The following is a 23125-nucleotide window of genomic DNA, read 5'->3' as shown; positions in this document are numbered from 1 at the left end:
CTGGCCGACACCCCCTTCTGTGTATCATTTCCCGCGTCACCGCTCCCACATCAACCCCTTCCTCCTTCCCATCCACCTGGCATTGAAAGGATATTCAAGCTATTTCTTGCCTGATACCGAAACCAGTGAAGGGGAGGGAGAGCCTAATGGAGACTGTGGAACCGAGCTGGCCCGTTGGGTTCAGTCCGATTGCCGAATCTCTAGAATGCTGCGGGAAGGGCAGAGATCGGCCCCGCAACCCACTCCAGGGGCCTGAGACACGGGCGACACCCCTTTTGACTATTCCCCCGACGGCAGAGAGAGAAAAAGAGAGGGTCGTCAAGATTGGAAATGGTACACCCCGCGAGGATTTCTTATTTCTTAACAGAGCCGTTCTATGTATGGGTGTCTCCCGTCAACCGATGTTGTAGGTATCGCTGGTACCGAGATTTTGCTTTTTCATTATTTTCTGCACGGCTTCCTTGCAAGCAAAGGGAGGCCCATGCAGCGCATCGCTTAAAGCGCGCGATGGATTTCCACACAATGCTATGCACAAAAATGCGGAGAGGCATGTACGCCCTACTGCCAATGATTAGGTTCCATCCTCGGTTGCTATGCAATGAGCGTTCACAAGCAGAGTATTGTCTGATAGGTCACGTTTCACATCTGCCGAATGATCAAGCAGGTTACGGAGTGCATGGCGGTGACGCTGGGTGCGTAGGCAGAGGGCAGAGGGCAGAGGGCAGAGGGCAGAGGGCAGAGGGCCAAAGAAGGGAGGAGGAAAATATCCAATACGACTGTCAGCCTAAGAGCCTATCTAGATCCGGTGCACAGCACAGAGCGCCGACATAGAGGCCTGTGCGGCGGTAAATGGAAAGAAGGGAAGCAACAAGTCGGCTGTGTGACCGAGAAAGGCACTAGACATAAGCCTTTTCAACCGATTGGCATCGGGTGGCTTGGAAGAGTTGGTGAAGGGGGTATGGAACCGGGATAAACACTGTTCCCAGTAACGCCCTGCGACCTTCGGTATTTGATGTTTGTGGGCGTGGGTGTGGGTGTGCGTACGTGCGTGTGTGCGCTGCCCTCGCCCTTTCTATTCTATTCCCAACCGCGCGTTGTTATGGAGGGGCGTTTTCGAGTACGTCAAAGACGGGGACGACGAGGACGACCGCCGACGCCGACGACGACAGCTAGGCTGGTTACACGATAGAGGCCGAGACACCATGCTCCTCGCGTGCAAAGGTGTCACCCAGCCGCTGTCGCTAACCTAGACCAGGTATTGAGTAGATGCTACCGTGATTAATAAGGCGAGACACGACACGCAAAACACAAACATCCAGCAGCAGTGCGCACACCTTAGCTGAGATGGCCCACGAACCCATGCAGTGCAACGGCCGAGCATGCCTAGGATGGCAAAGGACGGGATCCAGTAAAACAAGTTCAACGGTCGTCTCGCCGCTCGGCTTGCTTCGGAGCAGGGGACCGTCCCGATTCGTGTAGAGGCCGTACGTGTGGGTATGTATGTAGTTTGGCCTGCGAGATAGAACCCCTAGACTGCCCGCCATTGTCGGGATTTCTCCTGTTTACTGTATGACTGGCAGAAAGGAGGATGCTAGGAGGTAGGTATACACTTGCAGAGGCGGCCATCTACAAGCAAGTACCTACCAGTACTATACTTGTACATGCATTGATACACACATACTCGGCGTCGCCTGCTTGGACCCATGCCGCCCGCCCGCATGAAATATAAGAAAGCAGGTTACAGGGCATCGACACTTGCGTCGGACAGATGACCTAAGGAAACGTCGATATGGAAAAATGGGAAAATGGGAAATAGGTAGTGGAAAATGGAAAAGGAACGGGCTTTGCTTTGGGCTTACCTGATGTCGAGCTCGACCTGAAGCGACTACCAGCAAGACGTCGGGGTCCAGCTAGCAGCTACAGTATAGTACCTAGGTACATAGGCAAGTACTTAGGTTACCTAAATCTTAGCACCAGCTAACCTAATGATGATAGACTGGACTCTGGAGTTCCGAGTACCACCCACTAATCGAAGCCGGGGTAGGAGACAGCTCCTTTCTGCCAATCACTTGCTTGCGACTTATTCATGCCGGCCAAGCTCAGGTAGAGTACATGAATCTGCAGAGCGACTTGCCGCGATAGGTCGAAGTCAATTGACATTTATTACGGGCGCAGCGCAATGTCTGTTCTGTTCGCGGGCCTCGCCATGCGATGCGGGATTCCCCGCTTGCCCGCTTCTTCAACCTTTTTCTTCTTCCAAGTCTTAACCTAAGTTGAACTAATGTGACACAAGTGCTGCCCGGGCAGCCCTTGACACGCTGGGGGCGCAGATTTATGTACCGTATGTATATTGACCTGAGATGCGCTGCTGCATGCACAGTGGTAGGTAGGTGCTTGGCAGTAGCCAGTAGGCAACCTGCATTAGGTGCTCTGGCCCGACGATCACCCGCTACTATCAGCCGGTCACTTTGGTTGATATTCGTCCAAGTTCCAAGGTTCATAAACTCTTCAGCAATCGAGCAACGAGGCTTCCACGACTCGCGACAAATATGGGACATCTTTCAACTGGCCTCCAAGGCCAACCTCCTTTCTGTCACAGCCAGCAGCAGCAGCAGCAGCAGCAATAACAAGCAAGCATCGCAACACCCAAGGTAACGGCCTTCTGTATGCATCCACCTGCCAGTAGGTACTTTTTGAGGTGGCTCCATGTGCTGGACAAGGTTGGTTAGGTGGCATTACGGAAAGTAGCATCAGCATCAATTCATCATCCCTGGAGGCAATAGGAAAAAAGAAGAAGTATAAGTCTACTCCTTGCATGGGGGCAAGCATGGTCAAGGTCTCCAACCCTTCCCTGCTGACAGGCATCGGACTGGGCCGCGTCCCCCGAGGCTGGTAGATGGCCATAACCTGCTGCTCGGGCCTGGCGAGTCATGTCCTGATGGGTCTCGATGTTCTGCCGTCAGGGAAAAGAGGATCGGTGGCTCTGCACAGCCAGCCTGCACAGAAGCCTGTACAGTATGGTATTTGGTATCTGTTCTGGTATTGACATTAGTATGTATCTGCAAGGCGAGAGACCTGCCAGCCGAACCGACGGCAGCTGGGCCTGGCATCTTTCCTATTCGCTCCTCTCTTCTCTATCGGCCCTCTTTCGCCCATGCTGGCCGACGAATGCGGTTTGCCTCCCTCTCCCACCAGGTCGACTGTTGCGAGTATGCGTGGTTTTTACCGCACCCTCGCCTTTGATCGACATAAGCCTGCAGGGTTGGCCGTTATCCCCCAAAGTCATCCCGACCTATCCTACCTATCTTCCCTCCCCTCGCGTCTGCCCTCGCTGCCTCGGAGTGCCCGCTGTCTCGGATCTGGAGCCGAAATTCGCCCAAGATCAGCGGGCTTTTCGGTACTGGCCTTCCTAAGGTAATTTCGCCTCAACACCCTGAACCATGTCCTTGCCAAACGTTAATCCTACGCGAATCAGCGATCCCGCCTTCCCTTCGTCTTCGTCGCCTTCTTCTTCTTCTGCTTCTGCTTCTGCTTCTCTTCCACTCTTCCGTTGCTATTCGGCCCCCCGTCATAGTTGGCGGCGATAACTGCCTCTGTTATTGACGATGATCCCTCAAGGATTTTCCTCTTGACAAGCCGCCCGCCCCCTTCTAGCGTGGAAAAAGGTGTTTTCGCCAGCGATTTGTTTACTGCATTTGGGCCTGCGGGTGTCGCCGAGAAGCTGCCGTCTTTTCTTTCGTGCGATCAGCAACCCCCTTCTGCCACCATGAAACTGGACTGGCGCAGGAGATTGAGAATAGACAAATCTCCCTAGGGAAGAAGGAGTAGACGACACAACATGAGACCGTCGTGACATGAGCTCAATCGCAGCGAATTATCGTAGATTATACATCGTAGTGTGCGTGTATATTTACGCTGATACTCTACGCACACGCTGCGGGATATACTAGGTAGGAAGAAGTAGGTCCGATAAGAAGAATTGTGTGACTAGTACTAGTAAAAGCGCCTCCTCTTGGCAGCGAAAAGCCCGTCTTTGTGCGACCCCTCAACCACCAGAAGATTATCGTCAACAGAACCATCATCATGTGCCAAACCGCCCTCCACCCCTTCCTCGAGGCCCTGCCCAAATGTGAGCACCACATGCACATCGAGGGCTCCCTCGAGCCCGAGCTCCTCTTCGAGCTCGCGGCCAAGAACGGCGTCGCCCTGCCGTCGCCGGCGGCGGACCCGGCCTACGCGTCCGTCGAGGCCCTGCGCAAGCGCTACGAGGCCTTTACGGGCCTCGACGACTTCCTGGGGTACTACTACGTCGCCATGTCGGCGCTCGTCGACGCCTCCGACTTTGCGCGCCTGGCCGAGGCCTACTTCCGCCGCGCGGCCTCCCAGAACGTCCGCCACGCCGAGGTCTTCTTCGACCCCCAGGCCCATTCGGCTCGCGGCGTGGCGTTGGCAACGGTCGTCGAGGGCCTTTCGGCCGCGAGGGAGCGCGCGGAGCGCGAGTGGGGGTCTCGTCGGTCCTTATCATGTGCGTGCTGCGGCACCTGCCGCCTGCGGAGGGCGTGGCGCTCTTCGAGGAGGCGCGCGAGGCGGGATACTTCGTCGCTGGTGGCGGTAGCGATGATGATGCCAGCAATGGCAAGGACAAGGAGAAGAAGAAGGAGCCCGTGCTGGGCGGCATCGGCCTGGACTCCTCGGAGAAGCCGTTCCCGCCCGAGCTGTGGACGGAGCTGTACGGCGCCGCGAAGAAGGCGGGCGTGCGGCGGACCGCGCACGCGGGCGAGGAAGGGCCCGCGCAGTACATTGTCGACTCGCTCGACATGCTGGACGCGCAGCGCATCGACCACGGCCTGCGCGCCGTGCTGGAGGGCGACGAGGGCGTGACCGAGGCGCTGCTCGAGCGGCTCGTGGAGCAGAAGATCATGCTGACGCTGTGCCCCTTGTCCAACGTGCGGCTGCGGTGCCTCGAGTCCGTCAAGGATTTCCCGCTGCGCAAGCTGCTGGATCGCGGGGTGCGGTTTAGTATCAACAGCGATGACCCGGCGTACTTTGGCGGGTACATCCTGGAGAACTACTGCGCGCTGCAGGACGCCTTCAACTTGAGCATGAGAGAGTGGGAGTCCGTTGCCAAGGGGGCCGTGATGGGAAGTTGGTGCGCCGATCGTAGGAAGTGGGAGATTCTCTCGGAGATCGAGGCTCTGACTGGGGGAGTGGTCAATGGGATTGGGAGAGCAGTGAATGTGCATCCCAGTCCCATTGCGAGTGAGAGATCCATGTATATATATCTCCCTCGATAGAGGAAGTACATAGCAAACCAAAGGCAACTCGCCAACTCTCGAATCCAACCGGCAGTGTGACCTGGTACTACCAAATAGACTACAGTCAAGAGAGACGGTGGTATTTGAGCGGTGATAAATGCATGTAGCACACGTACGACGGAATCATGTTGTGAGATTTTGAGTACCCTGATGACCGCCTCCAGGCCACAATCGCCTTACTTGCGTTGCCTATGCAGCCATCTGGCGGGTGCCGGACCTAATGGAAAAAGAAGAAGAAAGAGAAAATGCAACCCACCAGCGCTTGTCTTACCGAGTTACCGAGTAGTTGTTGAATAAGTAAGTGCTTCACTGGGTTAGGCACCGTTATCGGAATTACAATGCCAGGTCTTTGCTGGATGTATACCTAGAAGCCATGTCTCATCCAATTCATATAGCTATGCGGCTAAACTATGCTGAACAAAACTACAATGGTCCGGCTTTAATCAACAATACTCCCCTATTCAGTCATCATCGTCGCCTGTTCCAGTAAGGGGTCCAGCCAAGCCCTGCATTCTGCGACCAAGCAAGTCGTCCGAGCTATTCAGCTTCACAATGCTCTTTGACTTCTCGAACCTGGCCTGACCGCGCTTCTTCTTGGGCGTGCCGTTATTTGTACCGCTTTCACCATTGACTTTGATGGGCGGGCTCGCAGGACCCGAACCCTCACTGTTGGCCTTGTCGTCGCCGACGGTCCGGCTGCGCATCCTCGTCATGCTAATCTCGAGGGGCTTGTCCTCGTCGCCGCTGGATTCCACCCGGTGGTGATGCCGGTTCGACCGGGCTGCCTGTTCTTGCCGCTTCTCGCGAGCCTCCGCCGCGTTGAGGAGGTCGACGGCCCATTTCGCACAGCGGTCGATGAGCTTCCAAGCGGGCGGATACAGGGTCGGGAATTGGATGAAACCATGGCTGATACCAGGGATCAAAACCACTTCTGTCACATCCTTCTCGTCAAAGTCGGATATATCGTGGAAGCTGCCCAGTCCCTGAGAGGCACGCTGTGAGTGGTATGCCTGCTTCACCTTACGTAGGCGTCCTGCAAAGATCACTGTATCGTCTACCAAGGGGTCACGTTCGCCAGTGAGGAAATGCGTCTTGGGGAACCTCTGCAAGAGGATATCCGGCGCCAGGATTGGCGACAGCAAGTACTCTTGAGAGAAATCCGGGCGGTTATGAGGACCGACGTAGAGAATGATCATGGCGCGCATCATCTCCGGCGTCAACACGCGGTCGTTGAAATAAGAAATCATGGAAGCCATCGCAAGCCGAGTGCGCAATGGTTGCGGTCTATACGACTTAACGTTGCTCTCACGCCTTCCAGGGGCTGGTGTAGCCGGGGGTAGCTTCGTCCAGTCCCTCGGGTTGGCATGAGAGTACTCTGGGTGAGGGCTCCGCATGCCATCTTCGTCCCCTGGCCCATGCTGCTTCAACGCCTTGGAACTATCGATCTGTGCCGGCGTGTCATCCTCGTCATCAGATTGGTGCGGCGTCCCCACTAGATCCGTATATTGCGTGCTTTTCCGCTTGAGATAATCCTTGTTCGTCACCCGCATTCTTCTGTCCTGTACCAGAGACATCTGCTCGTCCGACATCCAGTTGCCAATGTTCATATCGAGCCCCGGGTAGATCAGTACAAGCCCGTCTGGTATCGGTAACTCGGTCGGGCTGATTCCGGGATGTTTCTTCGTTACTATAGTCTCGATAATCATGAGCGTCATGGCTGTCGCAAGATTGCCTCCGGCGCTGTCGCCAGCCACAACGATCTTGGGGACTTGCCGGCCAGACATCCCAATACATCTACCTCTGCTCTTCACAATGCTGGTATAGACGTCGAAGCATTCGTTCAGGGCGAAAGGATACGGGAACTCCGGTGCCTTTTTGTAGTCCAAACTCAGGACCGGCAACCCAGTCTTGCCAGCCCAAGAGAAGAGCTTGTCATCATTAGTGCGCGGGTCCATGGCAACGAAGCCTCCGCCCGGAATATCCAGAATCATTTTGTTGATATGCTCCAGGTCTGCTACGGGGCCGTCGTAGTACAGCCATCCCGAGACGGGCTCTTTGTAATCGCTTGTACTAGGCCTGGGTATGCGGATCGCCCTGGGAGGGTATCGAGTGAAACGAGGTCGCACGAGGTTCTGGAAGAAATTGAGGTACGGCGTCGTCGACTTGTTCCAGCTGACCCGAAGGTGTTCCACCGTGAGGAGCGCCCTGACCTTGCGGACTTTTTCGTCGGCCCGCTCGGCAGCGAACATATAGAAGACGGAGAAGACCAGGCTGGATAGATCACGCAACCACTTGCTCTTGATCTTCATGGCTGTCCAAAAGCCGGCGTCCAGGGCCGTCATGACCCAAGTTGCGCGGAAGTAAGCGGCGTCATACATATTTGCCATGGGCTCAGGGCTGGCAAGGCCGACCAGGGTGCTAAAATTTCGCGCCGCATACAGATACATCATGGTCAAGACGACGGTCTGCCATGCTGTTAATGATTTGGAAGACAATCTCGACATCAGGCGAATGATAGGAGGGCCATGGCGAGAACCCCTGCAGACCGTTAGTATAGAATGCATCTTCAACGACCTGGAGAGGCTCACCGGTAGAGGTACAAAGACCAAAAGGCCAGCACGCCCAAGACTTGGAGCCTCCGCGACTTTACGGAGGGTCTGCCCAATACATGGTCTATCATGTTGAGATATGGTGCAAGAGTAACATGGAGAGGATAAGTATACGGCAGGAATAGTTGGTTATAAGAGAGTGGCTCTGCCCGGAGTCTCCGAGATGGGCTAAAGGGCAAAGTTAGGGAGTGTTTAGGGAAGGCTCAGCAGGTCCGGGCAGTCTCAGCGCATCCTGTCTCCGGCGATGCAATACCCGAGTCAGACGGGATCCGACAATATGACGACGAACAGGCTAGTAGTTGTAGAGGCACGCACGCGAGGAAACCGGAACGGGTAGGTATTATTGACACGATAACTTTTACTGGGTTATGATGTGTTGTTGGATTGGAGGTAGCAAAAAGAAGTGCCATGTTATTGGCCGGCCTTGAGGCGTAACCATGGTCATCTTCGGACAAGCACATGAGCTCCCAATCTAGGAGTGATGTGCAACGTGATCAGAGTGGGAGTGGGAAACGAAAGCCGTGAGTGGCCGCCGAGAGCCATGCTGGCGGGCTATGGGCGACTACTTTCTGACCTGGACTTGGGTAAGTTTAGGAGGTGCGTACTTACGTTTGCGGCTGACATGTGAAAGTGGAATGCTGGGCAGGTGGTGTATGTCTGAGACTGGGATTCCCCCACGTTTCCACATGCAAACTGCCCCCAACTTCCGTCGCGTTGGAATGGAGGTGGGCCCTGGCGCTCTCTGGGGATTCTCCCTAGCATTCTGGGATTCTGGGAGGCGCCCAACCCGACGAAACAGTGGCGGGCTCGAGTGCTAAAAATGCCCCGACGGCCGACGGCCCAGCGAGCCCGACTTGTCCGATTCGCTAGACTCGCGACAAAGGCAAAGTAAGTAAACTCTGCAGCTTGGGCGACTCTTCTATCAGAGCGCTGTTGCGTCATTGGTTGCTCGAGTGAAGCATGCTCGGGATCCATTAAACGCATTTGGTTCGATGCAGGTTGTTGCAGTCGCGCCAGACGTCAGCGGCCACAGACCGCCAGCATGGACATGCGAGTCATGTCGACTGCCAAGTGGAAGTGTGAGCCGAAAGCGTACCTACTTGGTAAGGTAGGTAGGTAGAATAATGCGGTTATGCATTTTCCATCCCTGGCGTCAATGAATTGGCGTAGGTAGGTAGTAGTAGGTAGATGCATTTTAGATGGTCTGATTAGCAAAACGCAAAAACAAGCATCGGCAACAGACACCAAGCTGGCAAGTTCGTATGCATATAAGAACATATTACTCATCAGTTACGGATGTCGTACGCAGCACGAGAAGTTGGGATTATGATGTGGGAAGCCGTACCTTACATAAAGCCAAGATGATTTTGGTATTACATAAGTACCTGAAGTGTGTCATGAGCCGATGCCGGACACGTTTGGTTGTAGGGCGGGACCGATTGCTTGTCTTATCGATAAAATTGACAGTCATGCAGGTTTCGCGACATTTCTGCGACTCTCCGACTGACTGACAAGTACAAGCGCCGAGACGACGACCGATCTCTTTCGCAGTCTTCCCCGTGTCAATTCCCTCAATGGCTTTCCGATTGCCTGCGCGAAGGCTCGTGGCGGCCGCCGGTCGACGCTACCTTTCGTCAACCTCTCCGGCCGCAGCGGGCTCCAATCTCTCCCAGCAAGTCAAACAAGCCATTGCGCACGATGCTTCCGTGCCGAACCCCGACCCCGCGGAGGACTCTGCGAGCGCCGCCATGATCAACGAGCATGCCAAGTATATGTTGGCCACCTATGCCCGCCCGCCGCCGGTGTTTGTGAGAGGAGAGGGGTCGTACTTGTATGACTTGGAGAACCGGAAGTACCTGGACTTCACTTCGGGTATCGCAGTCAATTCGCTCGGTCACTGCGACCCGGGTGTTTGGAATGTGATTGCTGATCAGGTCAGTAGTTGAAGACTTTTTGTCCTCCGCATTGAGTCCTGTAGACCCTCCTGTGTGATTTTAAACGCATGAGGCAATACTCTGCGCCTGGAAGCTTACACTTACTAGGCCAAGACGTTGATGCACGCCTCAAACCTTTACTACAACCCCTGGACAGGAGCTCTATCGCAACTTCTGGTCGAAAAGACCCTCGAGTCCGGAGCGATGCACGACGCGGCGACTGTCTTTGTCTGTAACTCCGGGTCCGAAGCCAACGAGGCTGCCATCAAGTTCTCGCGCAAGGTTGGCAAGGTGCTAGATCCCTCGGGATCCAAGCACGAGTTTGTCTCCTTCCACCAGTCTTTCCACGGCCGAACAATGGGTAGCTTGTCTGCCACACCAAACCCCAAATACCAGGAGCCTTTCGCACCTATGCTGCCCGGCTTCAAGTATGGGACCTACAATGACATCGCAGGCATAAACGAGCTGGTGACGGAGAAGACATGCGGTGTGCTCATTGAGCCCATTCAAGGCGAAGGCGGTGTCAATGTCGCGAGCGATGACTTCCTGATTGCGCTTGCGAAACGCTGTCGCGAGGTTGGCGCCGTTCTCGCTTACGACGAGATCCAATGCGGCATGTCCCGCACCGGTTCTTTCTGGGCTCACAGCCACCTGCCCAAGGAGGCTCATCCAGATATCATCACAACTGCTAAGGCGCTTGGTAATGGTTTCCCTATTGGCGCGACCATTGTGAACAACAATGTGAGCGAGAAGATCAAGATTGGTGACCACGGTACGACATTTGGCGGCAACCCGATGGCGTGCCGACTGGGCCATTACGTAGTATCTCGGCTGGCAGACCCGACCCTGCAGAAGGAGGTGGTCGAGAAGTCGAAGGTGTTTACCGATAGGTTCGACAAGATGCGACAGCGTTTCCCAGAACTGATCTCCGAAGTCAGGGGTAAGGGCTTGATTCTGGGACTCCAGATGACTCAAGACCCTACACCCATCATCAAGGCTGCTCGCGAGCGGGGGCTCCTGGTCATTACCTGCGGCACAAACACCCTCCGATTCGTGCCGCCTCTGACCATCACCAACGAAGAAATAGAAAGTGGTCTAGACATCCTGGAAGAAGCTATCAAGGCTGCTATGTAGACAGCATGAGGCTACGAAAAAGAGAAAGCAGTCGATCTTTAGCGTTGTTTCCCATATGCTGTACTTATTCAAGAGCGCATGTGGCTGAAGTTCTATATCCACGAGCAATCATGATGTTATGTTGTCACTTGACGTTTACACGTCACATTTACGAATATTCGAGTTTCTACGATCCAAATTTCGCAAGGGGCAACCCGGCTATTGGCATGAAGGTGAATATGACAACGGAAACGCAGTCCAGATTAAATTGCCAAAATCCGCTACGCTAATGAGTATAAAAGTTTCCCAAATATAGAACCAGGCAACACCCAAGTTGCTTTTCAAGAATCGAATCGCATACAACACTCATGTGCGCCTACAGTCCAGCGGCAAATTGGGCAGCCGTGTTGGCATCCTGGCCATAGGTCAGGTGCGGCTGCAGGATGAGGTTGCCGCCGGCACAGATGTTATCTCCCTGGTGGCAGATGACCTTGGTCTTGTCCTTGCTGATTCCCTGGACGGCTTGACCGTTGTCTGGTTGTTGCTTGAGTCAGCGCTGGGTAACGCGCGGCGGGGGTGTCTTATTCTAGGGGGTGGGAGGGAGAAATTACCAGGGTCGCCGAAGATGACGGCCCCAGCTACCTTGCTGGCGGTGGCGGCAGGGAGCTGCTTCGCGGCGTTGTGTACCAGCTGGCCTCCCTGGGAGTAACCAGACAGGACGACCTTGGTGTCGGGGCACTTGGCCAAAGCTTGCTGGACCAGTTGCGCCCTGATATCACGGGTTGTTAGAAAACCCCTTACGATATGATTATGTGAGGGTCAAGGAGAATGACATACATCTTGGCACTTCCGTCCTTGTCTCCTCCCTGGAGGAAGCCGGGTATATCGGCCGGGTACTCAACACCCTGGACCGCAAGATCGCCGTTGACCTTCTTGGACAGGGCCTGAAAGAAAGGGGGGCCGGCGACGGTGCCGACGTTGCCGGTCTCCGTCGTGCCGCGGGCAAAGATGACGGTCATGCCCTTGCAGCCGCCGGAGAGGCCGTTCTGGGTGGTGCTGCCCAAGCTTTGGCGCTTGTCGACCGGCGACGCCGCGGAGAAGCCCACCAGGGCGATCAAGGCAGTTGCTGCGGAGAAATGCATTCCTGGAAGGGATAGTGTGAACGTTATGGGGTACAAATATAACAAGAGAATGGAAATTTCAGAGAGACTTCTTCTAGAAGCTTTCAAGAAGTGTGAAGGAGTGAGTTGGTTGGCTACATCTGACTACAGTTTGAGGTGGTCGACATCCAACTTTATATAGATGGTGATGTTGACATGATATCAAGCTACGTCTGAAGTTCGTCCCATCAAAAGCTGAATAGCAGCTGTGGCATCACAAAAGGTGCTCTTCCTACCGGAGCAGCTAAGTCCTTTCCGCGCGCGGTGAGCCCCCCCCTTTCATTGTTCCAGGTAGACACTTCGCGATCCAGCTCAAAGAAGCAAGATGCCAGCGGATCATCAAGGGCCGTCTCGGGGAGTTCTTCTCGGAGGGTCTGGAGCAGTAAGGAAGTAGGTAGTTTCGAAGTCGGGGAGTACACCTAGCGCGGCCATTTACTATGGAAACCAGTGGTGTCTTGTGTCGGATGCAGAACCCGTGGTCCAAGAGGCGTACGATCGGCCCAAACCACGTGCCCTGGGCCACTATATGGTAGCACAGGGCCAGCTTCACCGGAGACATTCGGGAGATGCGATTGGCCAGCACTCTTGGCCATAGATTGGACGGGGATCGTGTGGCTTTTTGTTTCAGACGAGCAGACGAGGTGAAACCAATAGCGGCCGCTTTGTGGAGTTGGCTTTTGCTAGCAGGCGGGAGGGCGCATTGCATTTTTGAACTAGGTATCCTTCTCGAAACCGACTTACTACGCAGAGAAGAGGTCAACGAGGCTTCAGATGATCTTGCCAAGCTCCAAACCAAAGTTGTCTGGCGGCTCGCGGCAAGAGCCCGAACGGGAAACGAGCGCCGCGCTGGCCGGCTGTCGCATCAACACCAAATAGGAAAACCCGAGGAGGTTCATATATTCCCGGCGCAAAATATAGTGACGGCGTCGAGCTATTTCACTTGGTCTTTGTTTGTTTGTTTGCTTGTTTGTCTGTCTGTCTATCTGGATGCGTTGTCTGCGATCTCTTATCTCACTTCAAAGTCGCTATCAGCCTTTTACCCGTGTTAATTGATTGCAGCACCGACGCACGTCTACGACCTGCCAAGATGTTGACTGAGTTGGTATGATGGACGTCCGATACGTCTCATTTAACCATACGGCTTGGTTTTTGGAGCCGCGACGATACTGACGTTCACATTGGGCCATGGGCTGATCCCCCGCATAGAGTGGCGCCGGTTGTTCCTTCTTGGAAAACTTCTCTCGTCCGGGCCAAGCGCAAGAATGTCGGTCTCGCGAGGGGAGATATACATACGCGCCCGACTATTGTGCTTATCCTTTGGGGAACTCATGTTGCATTCAGTATAATGCAGCTACAGGCGTCAGCAATGGAATGGATCGTCCGTCGGTAGATACCTTTCCGTTCCCCTCTCGTCTCGTCTGCGAAAACTCTACGGCGCATGTCAGTGGCTTTCAAGCAATCTTCACAGCAGTGGCGGTGGCGGCGGCGGCGGCGGCAACAGCAGTCCTTGGTTTTTGTTTGGTGACCTCGCTTATCCGGTTATTCAACATGGCGAGCTCCTGTGCAAATGTGATGGCAACGGTCTATTTCGGTGCCGCCATGAATCAGGTCGTTCGTGCCTGTGCGATCACTATTACCCCGGTACCTCGCACCTGTGGCATGAAGATATGCAGGTGGCATCCATCATACCTTTTTCGACGCTCGATACCACCCACACTATACGCGGGTCCGCCAATGGCGAGCTGACCGGCGAATCGGGTTCATTGTCGTGAATTTAGCCCTCGATATCTCCTGCCAAGCCCGGCCACCTGCAGTTGATCGTTCTCTCTCATTGGGCTCACGCCATTATACTGGCGTGTCGGGGGGCTTTTTATCACCGACTCTCGCTTCCCCGCATGGTCAAGATGAGTGACATCTGATTCATGTCCACCCCGTCTTGGACCATGGAGAGATACAGGCAGTGTGGGGTCGCAGCTTTGGGGAAACGAGTGACGACTATAAATACCAGCCATGCGTCTTATATGTTTGCTATATGCAGCAGGCTGTGTTGTGTGATATCGTCGAAACGTCACTGGGCCGCTGTTTCTCCGACTCCCTCCTGGCAATGCTTCCCCGTCTATTCGGAGCCCTGGTGCTCGCAGCAACGAGTGCTGTGGCACAAAACTCCTCGGCCAGTTATGACTACATCGTCGTGGGCTCGGGGGCGGCGGGGGCGCCGTTGGCGGCAAATCTGGCCCGAGGAGGCCATTCGGTTCTTCTGTTAGAGGCTGGAGATGACCAGGCGAACAACCCGAACATTTCCACGTTGGCCAACTTCAACCTTGCCACCAACGATGAGAAGACGAGATGGGACTTCTGGACCAAGCACTCCGAGGACCCGGAACGCGAGCTGAAGTATCTGCGTATGGTCTGGAGAAAGACGGATGGCAGTTTCTACACGGGCCTCGATCCACCCGAGGGCGCCAAGCAGCTGGGTATCTGGTATCCTCGAGCAGGAACGCTAGGCGGATGTGCCATGCATAATGTACAATGCCAGATGTATTGGAGGCAGACAGCACGCTGACAATGAGCTAGGCCGGTGTGTGCGCCTTACCCGCCGACGCCGACTGGGATATCATCGTCAACAAGACGGGCGATGAGAGCTGGTCGGCCGCAAATATGCGCAAGTATTGGGTCAAAATGGAGAAGAACGAGGACCTGCCCAAGGGGACTCCTGGGCACGGCTTTGACGGCTGGCTGAGCACCACCATTGGCGACACTGCCTGGGCATCTGGCAACAGCGACATCAGAACCATGGCTGAGCAATTGGCCGAGGCCACGGGAGGCAACAAATCTGATCTGGTTGATTTGGCCAAGAGAGATATGAATGCGCCGAACCCCGAACGAGACCACGACACGGGCGTTTTCAGTCTCTCTGCGCACCAGAACAAGGAGGGCATGCGCACGGGAACCAACACGTACCTCAAAGCTACTCTCGCCGACTCTGCCAAATACCCCTTGACTATCCAACTTGAGACCCTCGTGACCAAGGTACTGTTTGACGAGAAAGCCAAAGAGCCAACGGCTATCGGAGTCGAGTTTCTGGAAGGCAAGTCCCTATACTCCGCCGATCCCCGCTATGACCCCAAGGTCCAGGGCAAGCCGGGCCGTGCCTACGCCAAGAAGGAAGTCATCCTCTCCGGCGGCGCCTTCAACACGCCGCAGATCCTCAAGCTGAGCGGCATCGGCCCCGCCGCGGAGCTGAAAGAGTTCGGCATTCCCGTCGTCAAGGACCTGCCGGGCGTCGGCGAGCGCGTGGCCGACAACTATGAGAACAACCTGCTGGCGCTGGCGGCGAAGCCCCTGAACGGCTCCGCGGGCCCCATCTCGGTGATGCTCCAGACGCCGACGGCTTTGGCGAACAAGTACGGCCGCAACATCTACGCCTGGTGCAACTCGTTCGCCTTTGAGGGCTACTGGCCGGGCTATCCGGACGACTATGGCGCCGCCGAGTACGAGTGCGCCTTCGTGCACATGAACCCCAAGTCGCAGGCTGGCTACGTGCGCCTGCGCAGCGCGGACCCGCGCGATACGCCCGAGATCAATCTGCGCTTCTACGAGACGGGCGCGGACCAGGATCTGACGGAACAGCTGGATGCGGTAAGCATTGACTAGGAAGTGAGAAACTAGACACATCTAAACAAAATCTAACGACCACCCCCCTTTCCAGATCAAGACCTTCCGCAAAGCCTTCGCCTCCGCCCCGTCGCCCATCAACCCCTTCAACGAGCTGCACCCCTGCCCCGGCGCGTTCCACGACAGCGAGACCGGAACCGGGGCCGGGGCCGGCTGTACCGACGCGGAGCAGAAGGAGTACCTCAAGCTGCAAGCCCACAGCCACCACGTGACGTCCGGGTGCGCCATCGGCGGCGACGACGACGCCATGGCGGTCCTGGACTCCAAGTTCCGCGTGCGCGGCGTCCGGAACCTGCGCGTCGTCGACGGGAGCGCGTTCCCCGTCGTGCCGGGGGCGTTCCCCGTGTGTCCTACAATGATGCTGGGGGAGAAGGCGGCGGAGGATATATTGGCGGGGGCTTGAGGGAGTCTGAGAGATATTAAGGTGCATGGGTGAATGGAAACACAAGTGGCGCGAGTAGGATTTCTCTCTAGTAGATTCTCTAAACGATGGATGAAATAAAAGAAAGCTATGTTGCTGTGATGGGGGCACCTGCTGTTATTTCAACCACCTAAACTGAGCCGTGCCAAAGATTTTACTTACATATCCACATAGGGGTTTTGCCGGGTGCCTATTTGGGAAAGCATGGCTCTTACAGAACGCTTTGATTGGGTGATCAGGTGAAACTGGCATGTATTACACTTACACACCATATTCGCATTTGGACAGACCCTTCTCTCTTCGGTCCTTGCTTTTATGACACTACAAACTCCAGCAAAGTAGCGGTTACATCCCGTAACTCTCATCTTATACCCAAGAAGACACTTTGCATGCTGACTTGTAATACTGAAGCTTTTATCTATCATCTATGCCGGAATTAAGTGGGATGGCCAGATCCAACCTGATGGTCCAACATCATGCCATTTCGAACTGGTCATGTCTCATGCCTCCTCGGCCTTCAGCTCCTCTTCCACCTGCTTCTTGACGAGCTCGCGAACAGCTTTCCAGTCGTTCTCGACTTCCGCAATACGCTTCTCCTTATTTTCCAATCCAACGAACTCCTCGGGCAAGACCTGTTTCTCGAAGTCGAACCCGCTCTCGTCTTTGAGGGCCATCTCTACAGCACCTGCAAACTTGGCCGGGTGAGCAGTAGACAGCGAGATGTGCGGTGTCTGCGCATCGCGCTGGTTGGAGCGCGCGGCCGCGGCAACACCAACAGCCGTGTGCGGATCCAAGACGTAGCTGATCTTGTTGAAGTATTGCTTGATCGTCTCCACAGTTTGCGAGTCGCTCACCCGCTCGCTCTCGAAGTCGCGCTTGGCAGCTTCATGGACATCCTTGTAGACGGGTCCGAAGCCGCCACTGGTCTTGAGCTGCTTGAGCCAAGAAGCGACTTCTTGACCTGCTTGCTTCTTGTTCCACTCGTCGTCCATCTTGGCCGATGCAGCAAACTCGTATGCGAGATACCAGAGTAGTCGCTCAAAGTTACTCGACACAAGAATGTCCATGGCGGGGCTCAGCGTCTCCTTAACGCCTTCGGGGTCGGCTTGGACACCATCTTGGGCCAGTCCACCTTCTGCCTGGGCGCCGTGAACCGGCTTCTTCTCGTACTTGCCAGTCTTCCAGAAACGATCGAGGATGTCATTCTCGTTTGTGGCGACCACAAACTTCTCGACGGGGAGCCCCATTCGATGCGCAAAGTAGCCTGCCAGAATATCGCCGAAGTTGCCCGTGGGCACCACGAACCGTACCTTGTCTCCAAGGTTAAAGGTCGATGATGCCTTGACGAGAGAGAAGTATGAATGGAAGTAGTAAACGATCTGAGCAAGAATGCGAGCCCAGTTGATGCTGTTAACAGCACCTAGATTAAGCGTCGAGTTGATGTCGGGGTCGGCAAAAAGAGCCTTGACGATATCTTGGCAATCGTCAAAGGTGCCAGTAACAGCCAGGTTGTGAACGTTCTTATCCAGCACCGTCGTCATCTGGGCCTCCTGTATAGGGCTGACTCGTCCCTTGGGGTGGAGAATGAATACAGAGACATCCTTCTTGCCCCTTAGGCCGTAGATAGCAGCTGAACCAGTGTCGCCGCTTGTCGCGCCAACAACTGACAAGTGGTGTCGATCTAATTTATCGTAAGTCACTGCCCTTCTGCGTTCAATCAGGGGGCGTCAGAGTTTTGGAACGCACCTCGCCCAGTCTTGCCCTCGTTCTTCCTCGTAAGGAAATACTCGAAAAGGTTGCCCAGGAACTGCAGCGCAACGTCCTTGAAGGCGAATGTAGGACCGTGGAACAGCTCGAGAAGGTAAAGGTTGTCGTGTAGGTGTTTCAGAGGGGCGGTTTCGGGCGCGCGGAATGTCGAGTAACTCCGATCGATGATGCCCTTGAGGTCGTCGCGGGGGATCTCGGTAGGAGAGATGTACAGCGACAGGACCTCGAGGGCAAGGTCTGCGAAGGAGAGGTCCTTCCAGCTCTGCCACTGGGTGGCGGAAGGAATCTGTTCTGGGATGTAAAGACCGCCATCAGATGCGAGACCCTTCAGGACAACGTCTTCGAAAGAGAGCTACCCAGTGTCAGTAATTCGTACCAGAGATCGGCCTTGTGTTAAAGGGGCAGCAAGCAGGATCCTCGTACATCGTAGTCATCACCCCGCGTGCTGAGATAGCGCTGGGGTGAGCCAGTGGAGGCTTCTCCGTTAGTAGTAGCACCGTTTAACATGGTGGAATCGTGTGTCTCTGGACTTTGAGAATATCGAAGAGTTGTCAGCAGAATGCCCCAATGGTCCCCTAGAGGAGTATAATAGGATCGTGCTTACATGCAGAAAAATTGCGCGACGGTATTAAAAGTCAGCCGGTTGCAAACAATTCTAGACTATGAGTAGGAAGGAGGGCGATGGTTGCCCGAAAATCGGCTTTGCCCCGCACTAAACTGCTTTTGGATTCTAGCGCTGGCGATCCCTGCAGGCGGGGGCAGGGTCAAAGTCCAGGGGGGCAACTGCACTACACTATAAGCGTGACTGCAGCCGCCTCTGGGGCTGAACCTCATCTTTTTCTTTTGAATATAAGTCCAAACTCGTATGGAGTATGTGATGAAGGATGCATCTATCCTGCAATTTCTGCCTCCTATAAGAAGCAACTATATCTAAGACTAGAGTAAGTACTCATTACTCATCATCATCACTCATGCCCCGCTTTATATACACTTTTTACTGTGGTTATTATCGTTTCATCATATCATGACTTCGTCGTGCTCCTTTGGATCTTTGGGTCCGCAATGTTGCCGTGGCTGCTCTTCTCGCTTCAAGCTCAAGTGGCAGCGCGATCTGCCATGCTCACCTGGCAGTGGATGATGACCGCCTACGGCTCATGATCTCTGCCTTCTTTTCAGGGTTAATGGTGGGATCGTTCACCGGATCACCATCAGCACCTGGGTTGGCCATCTGTGCACTGTTAGTAACTTCCTTTCTCTAAAATCATGTGCCTTAAAAGGGGTGCTCACCTCGTATTCCAGCGTCTTGATGAATTGATAGAAGGCGACCGCCAAGATGGACCCTATAAGCGGCCCAATCCAGTAAATCCAATGCTCGGGGTCGAATGTCAAGGTGACGACACATGGCCCAAAAGAGCGCGCTGGGTTGAGCGAGCCACCAGTGAACTGGACGCCGACCATCTCGGCTACGAACAGGGCCATGCCAATAGCCACCGGCGCAAGGTACCTCGCTCGGTGTTTCTCCTTGGCCATCATGAAAATGGTGAAGACCAGCTCGGCCGTAAGTATAGCCTCGATGAAGACGCCTTGGACTTGGCTGGTGCCACCGCTCAGTGTGGTTCGGACGTTGAATTGCTCAGGAAACAGGAACCGGACCACAACCGAGGCGAGCAGAGACCCTAGCATCTGGGCGACGAACAAGCACACTGCCCGCGTGACCGTGATGGCTTTCACCATGACCATGGCGAGCGTCACTGCCGGGTTGAAGAGGCCACCACTGATGCGAAAGAAGATCCACACATTGACCATGAGAGACATGCCAAAGATGACGGAAATATACAGCAAAACCGAGACGTCAAAGCCAGTGGAGCCGCCCGTTGTCGTGTTGCTGTCTGAACTGCTTGTGTTGTCGTTGGCTTGAGATTGGATGTTGGCCACCTCAGTCCCGCCAAATGCGAAGAAGAGGAAGAGCGTGGTCCCGATGAACTCACCCAAGCTGGCAACGAAGTGGTTCTTGAAGTTCGAGTTCATCCATTGGGTCATGGGCAAGCGGAGAACTTGCATCTTCTCTTGGTCGCTCAACTCTTTCCAGGTGGGACGAGCTCGGAGGGGGTAGCCCATCTCCTCGTCTACCAATTGACCGTTTCTGGTACTGCGTGATTCTTCGAAATTGGCTTTTGAAGGTGTCTGGTCGAAGTCGCTAAATTGACGGTTCAGGAAAGCGCGAGGAGGCCGGCTTCGACTGGCTCTTCGGGATGGAAGGTCTGGGTGTTTGGGCTCTTCACGTCCCCGGGGAACGTCACGGTCGGCAAAGTCATTCTCCTCCCACCAATCGTCCTTCTCGCGTGAGTTTGAGATACGACCAAAATATCCATGGGAATTCCCAGCTTGAGCAGTCCTGCTATGAGGCCGTGCTGAACTCGCCCGTCGAGCACGGCTTGCGTCGCCAGATTTGGGCCGGGGGTAAATTTCTGGGGCTGATCCTCACCCGTGTCCGAGTTGGAATTGCGCTCAGGCACTTCGGAGAGATCGGAGTTACCACCAGGGATTCCCATCTGCCCAGGTAGGGGCAACTGCGGGGGGTCCTGACTGGAGGCCATACTCAGTGTTGATAGACTGAGTGGTCTTGATTCTTGTTATGGGATAGTAAGAGAGAAGATAAGGTCTTGATGAACTGATGATGTGCCCAAGGGGCTGTAGGCCAGCTTGGTGAGAAAGGTGATCTTGTTGGTGAGTTGTTCTGTATAATCCGGTCTCGACATCGAACGAGCACCCGAGGGTATATATGCTCATCCTGATATTGCCGTTTGTGCCCCATCCTGTATATCCAACGTGGTCTCGCAGGCAGAGATACGTCGTTGATCCAAGGACTCCAGCCACTCGCATAACTATCAGCTCTTGCCCAACTGGTCCATGGATCCAGAGTTAGGGGTTGGTTCCCAAGACTGGAATGAAAATAAACTACGGCACTATAAATCCTCCTGGATATATGGATATACCCTGAAGTCGATCGCTGCATGCCGTTGATCAGGGTATCTGGAGAACCTGGCGGTGGGTCCTGTGATCGTGGCTTCTGGTCGCCGCGACGCGTAGGGAGGCAATGGATGGAAGGGAATGACGTGAGCTAGACTCGGCCTGCGAAAAGCAATACTCGCAGGAATGACCATGCTGAAACAGACTACAGTGATGAACGCCATGCGTGGTTGGAGCCAGCCAGCTATTCGAGATCTGATATGCGTTGGTTGCTAGGATTATCGCGGTTCAGCTGCAAGAATAAGAAAAAAAACCTGCCACTGAATAAGCACAACAACACCTGAAAAATCCGGACAACTTCACTGGCGGCTCCCAGAGCCGTGTACCTAAATAGCTTTCCAGCGCAGCTGGGCCAGTCACGTCTCCGGGCACAACGAAGTGGCACTGGTTGTTGGGGATTGGCCATGAGGATGATTGTGGTTGCAAACTCCGAACGAAGCTGGGAAAGAAGGAAGTTGCTGACACAGATTTGGCCGGTGAGGCGGCATTCGAACACGAAAAGAAACGCGAGGTTGGTCACATCGATCCCACGCATGTAGTATGTAGATAGTCGTCGATCCTGAGATCGAGGCTGACCAACAACATCCTGGGAGGCGGCAGGGCGCCAACCAGGTGTCGTATACCGGAAGTATCTTCGAACCCGAACAGCCAACCACCGCTCACCAGGACTTGGCGGCTGTGCTCTCTGCATCTCCAAATGGACCTGGCCATGTTCGTGATCGACAAGGCCCTGGATGTTGTCGTTGTCGTGGTTGTGACGAGCTGTATGACGAGTAACGCATTATTCTTTCATCTATTCGCAGGTCAGATGACGAAGGAAACTCAGGCGTAACAGGCGTAGTGCTTACACAAAAACAACAAGCCAAGATACTTGCTCATATCCAGGTTCATTGACATACTTCACACACACACACCCGCTCACTCACAAATACATGGCCAAGCGCTCTAATCGTCTGCCGGAAAGGGACCAGCCTACACCGCGGCTACGAGCGCCACCCCCCGAAACAACTGCACATCATCTATTACCGTTGGGAACCACGTGTCCTTGCGTTATTCTCGAAGCGAGACACGGGAAGAGGCCCTCTATGCAGCCTGTATTCGATCCGGGCCGTAATACGTGTGATCTACACCTCTAGGCTTCACCTGTACCAGCGTACATTGTTTCCGTCCTGCAAGATATTGGGTAACACCGCTGTTTCGACGCTTTCCCAGAACAGATTAGAGATTAGACCGATGATGATGGCGGCTAATGATGAGAAAAGGGGAGGTGAGCAGGTGCGAGTCATTAACTTGAGGCTGTAGTTGCCAGCCACAGCACGACCTCCTGACTAATGACTCGCCCGCGGATCAACTTATGCTGAAGCCAATTTGTTTATGCTGGCATGAGGGGGAATCTGGCTCTGGCTGCTTACTCCTCGGCGGTACCAAATTGATCGCCAACTATTTGGGCACACAAGCATGACGGGGCTGGGTCCAGTCTCTGGCAGGGAGGGCCATTGGGCATTTCCTTGTCCAGATCTACATGGGATGCATATCTGGATCGTCCGGAGTCTATCGACCCCTGAACCTGGGACGCCCTGCTTTTCCTGGGGCCGAGGCTGCTCTGTCCCACCTCCTCCTTTCTATTTTACTGGGATTGCTGAACACCAGAGATATCCGAAAAGCTTGTAGAGACGATGAGGCAGAGGGGTTTTCGATCTCGGTAACCGTACATATCGTTCAGAATCTTGAGATACCCAGAACTCAACGTGGCCAATAGTAGGGGCCTTTTCTTCCTAAATCCCTATGCCCAGCCCCTTGTGGCAACTTAAGCTGTGCGAAATACCGTTGCTTCTATTGGTCTTCGGTTTTCTCGCAACTTTTCCTGGAATAAGCTTATGATCAGATGATCCCCTGGTCTAGTATGCCTGCGACTTGAATCTGGGTACAATATCAATCTGTGGGCACCTAGGCATAGGTAAAGGGGTTACTTAGCAAAATACATGGGAGATGCATATATGACAGTGTTGTGGTGTGTCATATTCTTGTTGCAGGGCATATTATCAACACATGCCCGGCGCATATGGTTGTAGATAACTGTCATTATGGGGTGCTCAGAGCC

General features: G+C 54.5%; 7 protein-coding genes across 7 annotated transcripts; 3 read left to right on the top strand and 4 right to left on the bottom strand.

Moving 5' to 3' along the window:
* Positions 1-4083: 4083 nt before the first annotated feature.
* Positions 4084-5294, top strand: PG986_009516 (adenosine deaminase; the record flags this gene model as incomplete). Its single annotated transcript, XM_066845738.1, has 2 exons — positions 4084-4455; positions 4482-5294. 2 exons carry the CDS (start codon positions 4084-4086, stop codon positions 5292-5294), a joined length of 1185 nt encoding a protein of 394 aa, XP_066698136.1.
* Positions 5295-5776: 482 nt separating this feature from the next.
* On the bottom strand, positions 5777-7995 carry PG986_009515 (uncharacterized protein; the record flags this gene model as incomplete). Its single annotated transcript, XM_066845737.1, has 2 exons — positions 5777-7853; positions 7904-7995. 2 exons carry the CDS (start codon positions 7993-7995, stop codon positions 5777-5779), a joined length of 2169 nt encoding a protein of 722 aa, XP_066698135.1.
* Positions 7996-9498: 1503 nt separating this feature from the next.
* Positions 9499-10992, top strand: PG986_009514 (Acetylornithine aminotransferase; the record flags this gene model as incomplete). The annotated part of the gene is made up of 2 exons (XM_066845736.1): positions 9499-9858; positions 9967-10992. 2 exons carry the CDS (start codon positions 9499-9501, stop codon positions 10990-10992), a joined length of 1386 nt encoding a protein of 461 aa, XP_066698134.1.
* A 355-nt stretch (positions 10993-11347) lies between these two features.
* Positions 11348-12113, bottom strand: PG986_009513 (cutinase precursor; the record flags this gene model as incomplete). The annotated part of the gene is made up of 3 exons (XM_066845735.1): positions 11348-11505; positions 11583-11740; positions 11809-12113. The coding sequence occupies 3 exons, from the start codon at positions 12111-12113 to the stop codon at positions 11348-11350; spliced, it is 621 nt and encodes a 206-aa protein (XP_066698133.1).
* A 2122-nt stretch (positions 12114-14235) lies between these two features.
* Positions 14236-16209, top strand: PG986_009512 (uncharacterized protein; the record flags this gene model as incomplete). Its single annotated transcript, XM_066845734.1, has 3 exons — positions 14236-14655; positions 14706-15770; positions 15841-16209. The coding sequence occupies 3 exons, from the start codon at positions 14236-14238 to the stop codon at positions 16207-16209; spliced, it is 1854 nt and encodes a 617-aa protein (XP_066698132.1).
* A 518-nt stretch (positions 16210-16727) lies between these two features.
* On the bottom strand, positions 16728-18501 carry PG986_009511 (threonine synthase; the record flags this gene model as incomplete). Its single annotated transcript, XM_066845733.1, has 3 exons — positions 16728-17908; positions 17974-18346; positions 18418-18501. 3 exons carry the CDS (start codon positions 18499-18501, stop codon positions 16728-16730), a joined length of 1638 nt encoding a protein of 545 aa, XP_066698131.1.
* Positions 18502-19114: 613 nt separating this feature from the next.
* Positions 19115-20591, bottom strand: PG986_009510 (uncharacterized protein; the record flags this gene model as incomplete). The annotated part of the gene is made up of 3 exons (XM_066845732.1): positions 19115-19222; positions 19282-20331; positions 20352-20591. 3 exons carry the CDS (start codon positions 20589-20591, stop codon positions 19115-19117), a joined length of 1398 nt encoding a protein of 465 aa, XP_066698130.1.
* Between the last annotated feature and the right edge of the window lie 2534 nt (positions 20592-23125).

Source organism: Apiospora aurea (genome assembly GCF_038362705.1).
Source record: "Apiospora aurea strain CBS 24483 chromosome Unknown utg000006l_segment0_segment0, whole genome shotgun sequence".
Lineage (NCBI taxonomy): Eukaryota > Fungi > Ascomycota > Sordariomycetes > Amphisphaeriales > Apiosporaceae > Apiospora > Apiospora aurea.
Note: the sequence above shows the minus strand (reverse complement) of the source record. Positions and strands in the feature narration are given on the sequence as shown.